The 12733-nt window shown below is 38.7% G+C and overlaps 1 protein-coding gene across 5 annotated transcripts in view; it reads right to left on the bottom strand.

The window, feature by feature from the left end:
* The window catches only part of ehbp1 (EH domain binding protein 1), a 192629-nt gene that overhangs the window by 106578 nt on the left and 73318 nt on the right, over positions 1 to 12733 (bottom strand). For all 5 annotated transcript variants that reach the window (XM_051645796.1, XM_051645797.1, XM_051645799.1 and 2 more), the window contains one exon: positions 12225 to 12471. In XM_051645796.1, the coding sequence (XP_051501756.1) occupies positions 12225 to 12471 (247 nt within the window). The remainder of the gene's footprint in view (positions 1 to 12224; positions 12472 to 12733) is intronic.

Here is a 12733-nt window from a genome sequence, read left to right as displayed (position 1 = left end):
ATAAACGATTGGCAGCAGCGTGTTTCTGTGCTGGAGGAGAGGATTACAGCACCGTTTCTTCCCACAAACAGACCATATTAAAATGAAGCTGTATTCATCACTATCCAACACACACACAAAATTGGGGGGGGGGGCACTGCAAAAAAAAATCATACAGCCTATTTCAACATCTGCCAAAAATAAGATACAGAGACTGAAAAGAGATAAGAGAGAAAAGAGAGAGAGAGAGAGAGATGTTTAGCAGAGGAACTAGGGTAGGTCATGTGAACAGAATGACAGTTTTATGCTCAAGACTTGCGATCTGAGAGCATGATCCAACTCAAAAAATCTTAATTGCTTAATTTTGCATTCCATTGATATGCTCTTAAAATTACATTTCCCTCCTTTCATCCTAAACATTTTTGTAACCCAAAGACCTCTTGGGCATAAAATAATTCTGTGAAATGCAACAAACATAGGAGGAAAAAGAGACCTCAACAAACAGATGCAATCGCACACACACCCTAAAAAATGCATCAAAAAGCTCAACAGCAGAAGCTTGGATCATACACTTACTCTTTAAAAGTTGTAATCCACTTAAGATGCCTGCGGCAACATCTACTGTATCTCAGGCGTGTGCACACATTCACAAGGTCAGCACTCTTATACACTCATAACACTCATACACAGAGCAGAGTTTTATGATCTCAGACAGCTCTCTCTCTCTGCATCAGATCAGATCAGTGGTGAGTTTACAGTGCTGCTTTACACACTTCCATTTTCTGACAAAAAATTGAATGTCAGCCTCTTAAACCCAAACTAATCACTTAATTACCCAACTGATTAAACTGTGCCCACTAAATGTATGTCATTGGTGCCATATTCCATGACCCAAAGGATCATACTCAAAATTCAAAAACTGCAATTATAACAATCATTGTTCAATTGTTTTTTTATTTATCAATAATTGTTTTTTTCTCATCTGTCTTGTGCTAATGTTTGCTTCCTGTATTTTCTGTTATTATGAAAATGAGAATTCATATGGAACATGATGCCACAGAAAAGAATAGATAACATTCTATAAAATAATATCACATTACTACTGTAATTATATAGCTTTTATTAAAAACTGCTAAAGCCGAAACCCGCACTGAAACAACAGCAGACTCTCTAAATGTAATGCTTTGAAGTGGCAGAGCTAAATTTAAAGAGATTTTCATGTTTGACAAATATCAATAAAAGAAAGGGGATTCTCAGAAATGTGTAAATTTACGTAAAGTAGACCCTAACTTTAAAAGTATTAATATCTTCTACTTCTTTCTTCTTTAGATTTTAAGTGGCCAAGAAAGAAGCTACCACCACCATCCAAACAAACACACTTTCATATTAATTTTATCATTTCACATTAAAACTAAGTTTTCTTGCAGAACTAAGTTGTTCATTTGCTTAAGCATGAGGCTGAGGGGGAGTTTTTTGGGCCTCATACAAAAAAGAAATATGCAAGCATGACTAAATCACATTTCCAGGGCTTGTTTCCAATGCTAAGCTACACAGCTTTAAAATTTAACAACAGGTCTCACTAAAACATATGAAAATTTGGGAAGATACTGAATGAGTGAGAGCAAATCTCCCGCACACGCCTGTGTGCTATACATGTGTTATACGGTGTAATCCAACGTTAGAGGCGGTGAAAACATTGATAAAGAGGCATAGCCCAAAACTCCAAACTGTGTAAATGAGCTTTATCTAGTGAGGCCTGCACACACAAAAAAAAACAGTACTGAAATGCAAAAAAGGTGACTGGCACCCGGTTAGCTCTCTTGGCGTACACAAACATAGAGAACAACTTAAATCACTGTAACGCTAAACATCATCATCATACGAACATTTCTAGGAACACGTACAAGACCGTAAGACAACGGCCTTAAAATTACCACCATACTAAACAAACCCAATAAAAAAAAGCAACTGATTAAGTGAGGTGAATCTAGACATTAAAGAAAAAAGCAAAACAAACACAGGATAAAAGATTTTTGAGTGTCGAAATGCTAGAGCTTTGTTAGTCAAAGCAGAGATGAGAGGGTGTGGAGAGCAGAAAAAACTAAATCTATACAGCACTAATCTGCTTTAGACAACACTCCTCAACAAACAAATTACAGGAGCCGAAGTTCAGCGACCTGCTCAGATAAAGCCGTCATTTATCAATGAATCTGCAATGCACACGGAAACTCATTAAGAGCAGAGCAGCAGTAATACTGCAAGAAAAAGAAAGGAAGGAGAGAGAGAGAGAGAGAGAGAGAGAGAAAGGGATCAGTTAAGAAGAGAGAAACATCAGGTGTGCGTCGCAGTCAGATTGGTGTCCACGGCGGTGTGGTCTCGTAGGCAGATGAGAGCCTTGATAAGCGAAAGCAATTAAAAAGCATATAATTACAAAGTCACCCCTATCTGAACGAGGCCTTGATCAAAACACGCCCAAGTCAATATGACGGCCGGAGCACGAAGCTGGATCGATGGAGTCAGGAAGGCAGGCTTTTACTGTGGCCTGTTTCACACCATCAAACGGTATCACGCATGAGAGAGATGAGAGAAGCAACACACTTAAGCTAATGAAAGAGAGACAGACATGTAAGAACACAACCGAGACTAACAACAACAGACAGAGAAATTCAGAGAGAAATGTCAAGTGTCAAAAAACATTTTTGAGCCTTAATAAGTCACACATTCCCAGAAGAGGAATGGAAGCATAAGGAAAAAAACAAAAACAATATTGGTGCTAAAGATAACTGAAAGCTATGGGTTGAAGATATGGACACATGGAAAGAAATGGACTGTCATGTCAATATGGTAACCCTAATTCATACTTGGAAGCAGCAAATGGGCTCTAGCTAGAGTTTCCATAATACCATCAAGACATTTTGAAATGGGCACACATGATGGGGTTTATAGGTACAAACATATCTTTGTGGAAATCATATGATCTTGGTGTATTTTTATTTTAAATGTAATATTTTTTTTAAATAAAAATTATAATTATGATTTTACATTAAAATACATTTTTATTTTAAATTTAATTATTTTATTTATATGAAAAGGCCCTGTCATGGATTTTCATTATGGATGCACCTCAATATTTATCGGCCAGTTACTGACTAATTTAAAACCATTAACATATAGGTTATAAGCATGAAAACATGATATGAAAACTGATGGTTTATTTATAATAAATTATCAACACAATTTGTAAAAAAATCTGTGAATTTATAGCCAAAAAAAGTAGAAGGGTTGGCACTCCTAAAAACATGTAATATTTAATTTTTATTCTTTCTTATTCTCACATTAATGAGGACAAACCTGAATTACAGAAGTGACAGTTGAAAAGATGCACTTACTTATACATGATGAGGGAAACCATCCAAAACGCTTTGACTCACTTTAAAAATTTTCAGAAATTAAACTACTTCAAAGTGTTCTCATCCACGTGCAGCAATGACAGATTTGCAGATCCTTGGCATTCTAGCTGTCAGTTTGTCCAGATACTCAGGTGACATTTCATCCCACACTTGTCGGGCACTTCTCACAAACCTTACAGTCTCGCTGATCCCACAAACACTCAGTGGGGTTAAGATCCATAAAACTCTTTTCCAGTTATCTGTTGTCTAATGTCTGTGTTTCTTTGCCCACTCTAACCTTTTCTTTTTGCTTTTCTGTTTCAAAAATGGCTTTTTCTTTGCAATTCTTCCCATAAGGCCTGCACCCCTGAGTCTTCTCTTTACTGTTGTACATGAATCTGGTGTTGAGCGGGTAGAATTCAATGAAGCTGTCAGCTGAGGACATGTGAGGCGTCTATTTCTCAAACTAGAGACTCTGATGTACTTATCCTCTTGTTTAGTTGTACATCTGGCCTTCAACATCTCTTTCTGTCCTAGTTAGAGCCAGTTGTCCTTTGTCTTTGAAGACTGTAGTGTACACCTTTGTATGAAAACTTCAGTTTTTTGGCAATTTCAAGCATTGTATAGCCTTCATTCTTCAAAACAGTGATTGACAAGTTTCTAGAGAAAGCTATTTTTTTTTGGCCATTTTTGACCTAATTCTGACCTTAAGATATGTCAGTCTATTGCATACTGTGGCATCTCAAAAACAAACACAAAGACAATGTTAAGCCTCATTTAACGAACCAAATAGCTTTAAACTGTGTTTGATATAATGGCAAGTGATTTTCTAGTACCAAATTAGCAATTTAGCATGATTACTCAATGATAAGTTGTTGGAGTGATGGCTGCTGGAAATGGGGCCTGTCTAGATTTTATCAAAAATGACTTTTTTCAAATAGTGATGGTGCTGTTTTTACATCAGTAATGTTCTGACCATACTTTGTGATCAGTTGAATGCCACTTTGGTGAATTAAAGTACCAATTTCCTTCCGAAATTATTCCAAACTTTTGGCCGCCAGTGTACATGATATGAATTTGTTATGCCCTAGTCTATCATATACAGTACATACATGTAAAATGTGAGTTCTGTTGTTTTGAACTGCAAAAACAAAAGTACTTTAGGGTTTCAGGCATACAAAATAACCTTTTACAATTGAACTGGCTCCATCCTCATGAGCCACAGAGGGAACTATGTCAAAATGCAGAGGTTACCCAAACATTACATATGGAAGTCTTATATGTACAGTAGTAGAAAGCACCTGTTAAATTTTAAGGTATCAGAGAGATGGTTGAAAATGCTAGTGTAAGTGGTCGTTAAGAGGCCGTTCAGACCGAACAATTTCTTGCAATAAAAAAGCTTGTTTGACACACAGCTCAACAAATAGAACAGACTAAAAGTTGCAGCTCTTTTTAACATATGGCATCTTAAAAGCACGACGCTACTGTGTGGAACACCAAGAAAACCGTGAAATGCGGTGCAATGGTCAAAGACAACTGTCTAGTGCATGTTTACATAGAAAAACAATGACAAATCAGAGAAGACAGACACAAACGTATACAGTGTGAATGAGCCCTAAAACTTAAAACTGTTTTTGCTCAAGAAAGCTTCCACACTAATCCTTTTAAATTTGAAATCTTTTGAAACACTCCATTTCCAATGGAGGTAAATGACATTCTAGTGTGGATGAGAGCCGTAAACATAGCTAAATTAATGTGTTTCCAATTGAAGATGTATTAGTGTAGATATGGCATAACATTACAAGTGGTAGGGCTGGGTATTGACACAAATTTCCAGATTCGATTTGATTGCGATACACAAACTCTCAATTCGATTTCAATTCGATATATTTCAGTTATAATGCCCATTTCGCTTACATATGAAAGAAATTATCCCACAGCTAATGCTGTGAATTATACAGGGCACCTTCTAACTAGGTACATGTTATTTTAACAACTTATATTTTATCATTAGTTTTTCATCACATTGGTCACATTTTTGCTTTTTAAAATGTAAAAATCCATGTATTCCATCAATAAATATGATGTATTGAAACTACATATACAACATATTATATAGACTATTTCAATAATGTTAACAAAAACAAAGGAATTAGAATGGTCCAAATGTATTTCCGGATCCTTTCAACAAAGTCTCTTTTTCAAGGTAAGTCAGTCAGTGGCCTTCTTTGGAACGTAATTGGGCAGTTTGGGCAGCTATTTTCCTATGTAAACAAACATCATGAAAGTGCAGCTCCTATCTACTTGAATGGGGAAAGACCAAAATCTCCAAAACGGTTGGTCAAGATTACGATAAAAGAACATTTCAAACAAGCAGTAAAATCTGACAACACTGTGGGGCGGTGGCTTCACTCGAGTGGCCCGGCTTTCCTAGGCCTTGGCACTTGAGGGCAATAGCGGCCCGGCATCCTGGTCTGTTGGCCGCGAGGCGTGTTCCAATCCCCGCCATTGCATCTAACTCGTGCCGAGGTTCTGGGGTGCGCAGCTTACACGCACCGGACCCTCCCCCCTCCGTTCTCGTACCTGCAAAGACGGCAGCAGGTAGAGACAGGTCTCCCGAGGAGAGGCAAGCTCGGTATTTAAAGGCAGCGGTGATGAGGCTCTTCATTGGGTTCAGGTGAGCCCCATCAAGCGCAGCTAAACAGGGAAAAGTCACCGCGAGTGACAATGATCCACGGGAGGGGCGTGTCGTTCTGTCACAAATGGTATAATAAATTGTACGTCTTTAACTCAGATTACCGCCGTGGGTGAAGGGTGCCATGCATTTTTCCTGGCAGACTACTCAGCTTTACAAGCTCCGTATGGTTAATATTAGGGCAGGGGCAAGGTTAGGACATCTGCTGCCTCCCAGGAACAAACTGAGGTAGCTTTGTAAAACAGGCTCATTTTACACTAAAAAACAATATTTTACCATCTTGTATAGCTAATGCGCATGCGCGTTCTCACGTTGAATGACTAAAAGGTGATTGGCTATTTTATCTGTAAGGAGGGACTTCCTTTCTACATCCGTTGGGCGTTCCAATTTCTCCCGTTCATTTTAATAGAAGTGGCCCATCTCTGCAAAATTGTCTCTGTTTTGACAAGCAGTAAATGTTCATGGAAAAATGATGTCACTTGACGTCACCAATGAACAATCCTTGAAATTGTCTACATACAGTACACTCTATATATACTGTATATACTGTATACATACAATTATACAGTATATTCAGTATACACAGTATATTATAGTATATAGTTAAATGTTTGCATGCATAATTTGTACTATTACAAGTATTTACATTGATATATAGAATAAGTGCTAAATCGGTAAAGTCTCTTTAAGAATGACGGCAGCATCTAACAGGAGTGTTGTTTTGGTTGAGTGAACATAAAGAGAGTGCACAGCTTCATTAGCATATCCATGCAAAGTGTGTTTATTTTTTGTTGTTTTTCATCAACAACTGACTGTAAAGTACAGAAAGGACATTAGGTTGCATATTATTTTACAGTACGTGTACTTTCTGTATACTTATAGTGTACTTACCCAAGAAAGTACTGAGTAATATTATGTAACTATATGTACTTAATATAGGTTAAGGTTAGGGTTGGGGTTAGGTTTAGTACCTAGTAATTACTGTAGTTGTTGTAATTACTGTATATAGTATGCAAATGTAGAACAATACTGTAAAATAAAAGTGCTATCTGACATTAAAAGAGACATTATTTAATGACAAATGGATTGCGTGGATCTCGAATTTGGACACAAATTACAGGTACATGGAACAGGTCAAACCAAAATTTTACTCTCAATAGTGAAAGGATCTCGGTGCTAAACCTCTTATCCACTATGCTATTACTAGTAAGTTAAATCTGAAAATTTACCAACCAATAGTTAATCACATGCACTTTTTGTAGCTCGAAATTTAGTCGGATATGCAAGTGATTTACTCACATTGTAGAGGGTTGTGCGCAGAGTGAAAGATCAATCCTGGGATTTAGGAAAGGATATCAAGAACACTCGATGCATCGGAGAATCAATATTTTTACCCAGTCCTAATAAGTGGACTTTATGAAAAACAAAACAAAAGTGTAGAATATGGCCCCTTTAAGAGCTCAACATTCCAGCTCCATCCAAATAAGACAGGGGCATAAAGTGAGGGTGCTGTGGCAAGGGTACTAAGAGGTTGAAAGGCAGGCATTGAGGGGTAGTGGGGGCAGTAACCAGGGGCTGTTATTGATCAATGCTGGGTGGTATGCAGGAAGATTGTGGGTGAAAAGTTCTCCCAGTTGAAATGAGTTTAAGGCCACACACCTTCAGAAGAGGAGAGACCAGGAGAAGATTAATCTAAAGTTACTTTCTCCATCTCCACCATGTCATTCAAAAAAGCCCTCAGCCTTAAAACCTCTCTCACACACAGACTTGCCTCATCAACTCTCTCACACATACACACACACACACACACACACACACACACACACACACACACAGATACTTGAGTACACAAACGAGTGCACACTAAAATCACCCTCAAACTCATCCAGTCGTCAAACATTCCCATACACACACCTACCTGCCTCTCTCACATCAAACATGCAGAATAAGGCGATTTGGCCAATCTGCGGCCGGCCAACTTCACCACTCAAGCAGGTATTCTTTCTAGAGATTACACTAAAGATTTGTTTTCATTTCTCAACAGCCTATATTCTCGTTCTCTCCCTCGCACTCCCTCTTTCTTTCTCTGAAGCCAGAAGTGTAATCCCTGGCAGATAAAACTAAGGACTTACAACAGGAAGATTACCGAGAGCTTTGTAGTCTGTGTGTAGCAAGTCAACGTGGGTATTGGAGAGCTCTTCAAGTGCTTAACTCATGAACTGAGCTCACACACATACACACACACAAGAGAGGAGGATAATGATACTGGTATTACAGTAACAGGCTCAAAACACTCACACACACCTGGCCTGACTGCTTGAGGACTCTTTATGCAGTGAAATGCTAACTGCCAAGAGCTGTGAACTGCTACAGATCCAATGTTGGGGACGCAAAGGCAGTTTAAGAGGTAAATGAGGTCCATCCAAAACCTTCTGGAAGGGGAACAAGCTTCACGTTTGGCCCAGAATCTGATCAGGATAGATACACTGAGCCAACAACACACCTTGACAAAGTTTTCTTGAGGTGAATCTGGTACATTGATGCCTTTGACATTCTTCTGAGCACAAACATCCTTCATAGATGCTTTGAGGAAGCTCTCACTCTCTCTCACTCTCTCTCACTCTGTCCAAATAGCCCTCGCTTTATTTATATTTTCATCAAATGGAGAGATTTCACAGATAAAAGCTCAAAGACTCTCTCTCTCTACTTCCCTCTCTTGGTCTTGAGCCTTAAGGTCTTAGAGCGTCTCAGATTCTCAGGCCCTGTCCTGCATCACTCAGCGGTAGAGGGCCGGCTGAGGGGGATTATTCTGGTAGAGTTTCACAGATTATGAGAGCAGTATTGGGGTCTTTCTGCCCCTCTGTCAGTTGGGGCTTCATGATCTCTCCTCGCCTCTCTGAGGGACAGGCGGTTCCTTTGCTGCCCACGTAACCGGGCTTGGAGCTGGGCTTAATTGCAGACCCCTGGCCCACAGTTCATAGGGGAGTAACTGGACCGGGGTGAAACAGTGAGCAGGAATAGATAGCTTGACCTTTTTTCGGAAGTCAAAACGGCCTTTTCTAAGCAACCAACAACCAAGCATTGGTGTATTTGCAATGAAAGGTAGAGAGAATTAGGGTTCGGAGGTCCGACAGTATATACCTATACTATGCGACGGATGTGCAAAATGATAGATAGAGATTTTGCTATAAAATTTTTACCACGGAAGCTATAGCTGCTTTAAGTTATTTTACACTTGAGAGCGACAAGAAACATGAAGTATTGTGAAAATACAGAGCAGGACAGGTCCAAACTGACTCATTTAAGGATTTAGGGTTGTTTAGGGTTGCCAAGCAACATCACAACCAGCCGCATTTAGAGCCAGCTTCTATTTTATAATCTCTTTTCCAAACAGAGTTTAAAGTCTAACCTCCCTATTTAATGTATGAAGTACCTTTCATTTGTAAAGATTTAATTCACTGGATTATCCAATATAGGGTCCACACAGCTATTTAATATATAAACCATTTTTTCATCTTTATTCAATGGGTGCATCACATCTCACTCCCAAGTTCCCCAAGTTAATGATAATTACAATAGGGAACTAGGGAGCTGATTGACATGCACCAAATTAATTTCCTATACAGTATAAACACCATTAACTCAATATTACAGTACTTATACTGTGATATAAAAATGTTGTCCACCCCTAGAGAGTAATTTATTATTTGTATTATTATTATCTTTTTTTGTTGTTGAAAAAACACCGGTTCTCTCATGAGTAACGCAATTATTTTAAACACATTAATTTGTTATTGTTAAGTGTTTTGTCCATGTCTGAAACATTTTAGAATGACATTACATTGGAAAAAAGAAAGTGAAATACTTACCCCACCAGTGTTCACATTAACCAATTAAAAAATGCCACTGCCATCTACGAACTCAATTAAATAAAGTTAATTTACTTTCATTTAAATTTATCGATGTTGCAGTCTGAATGAGAGAGATAGAGTGGAAAACAATGAAGTGTAATGAAAGAGTGTAACCTCTCCCTGTCCCTCCCACTGTGGGCTTTCAGGTCATGAACACCATCATTTAATTTGGTTCTGTGATTAGTTCTATTAGCTCTGAAAAATGCATAATAACAGAGAAAATGGAAGGCCGCAGTAGTAAATTATTTTGTCATGATTTCTTTGGGGAGATAAGAGAAAAAAAAGTGAAAGTGAACAAGACCGCACAAAGTTACTAACATCTTTCTCAAAACTTTGGAGTTTTTAGTCAGGTTCTGAGAAAGTTAGCCTTAAGGATGCCGCTGCCTCACTCCGGAGGGCTTTATGTAAATCTAAAGAGCTTTGAGGTCACTGCGTTTGCCGTTTCTTTATATTAAAATACAGACCATAATTTATGAAGCGTGAACTGATGAAAATCCTCAGATCAGTGCGTTTCTGTGTGGAAGACAGAGAGGAGAGAAGGACGAGCAGGGAGGTGTAAAATCGTTTAGCCGGAAAAGACGAAACGATGACAGAGGAATGAGGGAGAAGAAAAAGATGTACTAGTGAATCAGAACATCCTTTTTTTCTTTCACAGACCAAGACCATTCCACTCTTCCTTGATTTGTTCAGATTAATTCCTCATCCATTTCAAAAACAGCATCTTCAAATGCTAATATCAAAGTTTTTGGAAGCCAAGTTTGCTAGATGTTTCTATCACTGAAAATTAAATGAAAAAATAATGACATTTCTGCAGTCTTCACATAAATGTATATAGAACAAGCTGACAGAATCCAGATTCAAACAAACAAATATAAACGTAACAAATTGGTTCCGATCTGTCTTAGCTCCATCAGAGTGCCCAGAGTATCTGTGCGGACCATCTAAAATAACTCCAGAAAACTTGACTCCAGAAGGAACTTGCTCAGTTAAAAACTTCTGATGATACGTGAAACTAAAAGCTGGTTTCTTTGGCCCATATAAAGTCTAATACGGATTAAAATTGTTTTTCAGCTCAGAATCAGAAATCAGAGTACAGAAAAAAAAATGTGGATGTGAATATCCTGTAGAAATCACAGATTTGGCTAAAACAGAGACTTCACTTGCTGCATCAACACAACAGTGAAAACTAAACACTTTTTGGAATAATAATCCGTACAGAGTGTGTGTGTGGGGATATGCACACGATAAGAATAAATGGGGTTTCGCTGGAAACATGACATCTCGAATCAAAACCCAACTCTGAGAATTCTCCCCGTGGATCAAAGCACAGAGGGCTTTGGGGTTTGGATGGGCTGGTCTGGTGTGACTTCAATGTTACACTTCTGTATTATGAATATATGAGTATTCAATATCCTACTCATTTGACATACTGCTTTGTATACTGTTCAGAGAAGTACAAATATTCAGACATGGGGCGGTTTTGCTTATCAGACTATTCTTATTTTCTTGATGTCTGTGTGTGTGTCCTCACAGGCCACTGAATTTGGGTAATTAAATGAGTTTAAGTTGGGCAAGACTTCTCAGCCGTGGACACACACAAGTGCTGTGCTGTGATAAACCCCTAGCTGTAATTAAATATGGACTACATTATAATTCACACACACTCACTGGCGTAAATAAAAACACTCGGCCTGTGGGGATTTAATCTGGCCATGTATAAGCCCCTCAGCTGCGGCCTGACACATTCACACTTGGTGGGCTTCCCTTGCCCCCTACACCCTACGCTTTACACCCTCAGCCAGAGAGGGACCATGCAGCCAGTTAATTAGACTCACTAAAGCATTGAGTGAAGAGAATCATAATGCATATATAACAATCCTACAGAGCAGCTAATACATGCCTGTATTCTAATGCACGGAGTGAAGCATGCAAGAGGATTTAAAGGTGAGCAGAATATTCAAACACTAAATCAACGGGATATTATAAAAATGTATTATTAAAGAATAAAGTTTACTAACACTTGTAATAGACAGCACACTGAAGTTATCTACAGATAATTTGAATGGAGTCTGTATTGGTTGAATTAATTGGTTGAATTAACTTTAAAAACATGTGTAAAAGATAAGAGTGTAACATAAGGCAAGAATTAATGAGGTTGAGAGATGCAGCAGTTTCAAATACAATTTATTTTTACACTGAGCTCTATTTATTCTGTTGCACATTTGTAATGTGGTATGGTAGACTTCTTACCTTAGGTGAGGAAGAGGCCAGCTCTCTCCCCATCACAGCTGTGACAGCTGACGGTGCCAGGGCAGGGGGAGTGGCTGTTGCCTCAAGTGCTGAAGTCTTTGGTGCTGGGACTCCAGGGGCCATGGCAGGGTTGGGGCCAGCACTAGGAGGCAGAGGTGCCCGTCGTTTGGTGCTCTTCTCTGAAAAGTCGCTTTCTATGATGGATGTGGCTGGACCAGAGGATTTGGGCTCATAGAATGGGTTTGATCTAAGTGTGAAAAGGAGGATTGCCATTACAGTTGATAGAATAAGCTTTCATGTCTGCAAATCACACTTTGTTTCATTGCTTGGTCTGAACCAGAGTTCTCGGCCTGCACATCTCTTTTCACTCTTTATCTGGAAGTGAAATGTAGTATGATTGAGTCATAACTGTGTGGCTGGTTCTTTGCTGTTTTCTAGGTGCATCAGGACAATTTAGTGTTTACACCTCAAATGCAATGTTGTCACATGTGTTTTTGTCTACCTCCGAA

The sequence above is a fragment of the Myxocyprinus asiaticus genome, chromosome 20 (assembly GCF_019703515.2).
Source record: "Myxocyprinus asiaticus isolate MX2 ecotype Aquarium Trade chromosome 20, UBuf_Myxa_2, whole genome shotgun sequence".
Taxonomy (NCBI): Eukaryota; Metazoa; Chordata; class Actinopteri; order Cypriniformes; family Catostomidae; genus Myxocyprinus; species Myxocyprinus asiaticus.
Note: the sequence above shows the minus strand (reverse complement) of the source record. Positions and strands in the feature narration are given on the sequence as shown.